The sequence below is a fragment of the Echinococcus granulosus genome, assembly GCF_000524195.1.
Source record: "Echinococcus granulosus chromosome Unknown EG_S00020, whole genome shotgun sequence".
In the NCBI taxonomy this organism is placed as follows: domain Eukaryota; kingdom Metazoa; phylum Platyhelminthes; class Cestoda; order Cyclophyllidea; family Taeniidae; genus Echinococcus; species Echinococcus granulosus.
The window spans coordinates 157833-158871 of record NW_020170400.1 but is presented as its reverse complement, the minus strand read 5'-3'; the positions used below and the strand labels follow the sequence as shown (position 1 = coordinate 158871).

The window sequence follows — 1039 nt, the reverse complement described above, 5'->3', positions numbered from 1 at the left end:
CCTCCTCCTCCTCCTCCTCCTCCTCCTCCTCCTCCTCCTCCTCCTCCTCCTCCTCCTCCTCCTCCTCCTCCTCCTCATCTGCTTCTTCTTCTTCTCTTGTCTTCTTTTCATCCCTTGTCAGCCTCGTCATCATCCACCTCCACTACTGGCTTCCTTCTTTCCTGCCCTCTTGTCTGCCTCCTTTCTTACTTGCCTACCTGCTTTTGTGCCCACCCACTCCTCTGTCACCGTGCCCCTACCACCTCACTCATTGTCATCACAACCGCCTTCTGCGGATAGTCAGATGGATAGACAGATAGACAAACAGACGGATGGATGGATGGATGGATGGATGGGTGGATGGAGGGATGGAAAGAAGGATGGACAGTAGAATGCATGAGGATAATTGTGGCAGCTTTCGACCAACTGCCAACTGCACGGGTTTCTACTGTGGACATAATGCCACACACTCACAGACCAATAACTTCCTCTATTGGGACAATTTCATTCATGATCAGTCACCAGGGTCATTCACGAAATGAAATCGCCTTTGTCCACCAACCTGTCCACACGAGGCATCATAAAGAGAATATCGTTAATGGCACTTTGACACCCACCCTCCCACTCACCTACAACCCACCAACCCACCCACCCACCTACCTACCTACCCACACACGCACAAACACGTATATACGTGTGCATGTGTGCATGCCATCATTTGTAGGTGTGAAGTGGTCAAAGCGATACTCGGTGTTGGAGGACGTGGCACAACCCATCTTCTTAGTCAGGCGGCCGATTAATTTTGCATACGACTCCATTTCGACCGCTGCAATGAAGTTTGCCTCGATGCAGTAGGGGGAGGCGAGTTAACAGGAAGGTGCAAAAAGGCAGCGTGCAAACGTTGGAGAGGAAGGGTTGAGAGGTGGAGCAGAAGTGAGAGGCGGTCCTTTTTCTGTGATGCGACTGCGGCAGAGGGTGCACCATTCGGTTAGTGTGAGTGCTTTTTCTATTATTTTGGTTGCGGAGATGAAGCGGTTGACGTGGAGGTGGTTGGAGTAAT

General features: G+C 51.2%; 1 protein-coding gene across 1 annotated transcript; it reads left to right on the top strand. All coding sequences in view use genetic code 11, as the record gives it.

The window, feature by feature from the left end:
* Positions 1–375: 375 nt before the first annotated feature.
* EGR_03679 (hypothetical protein) lies at positions 376–834 on the top strand (the record flags this gene model as incomplete). The annotated part of the gene is made up of 1 exon (XM_024492928.1): positions 376–834. One exon carries the CDS (start codon positions 376–378, stop codon positions 832–834), a length of 459 nt encoding a protein of 152 aa, XP_024352585.1.
* Positions 835–1039: the final 205 nt, after the last annotated feature.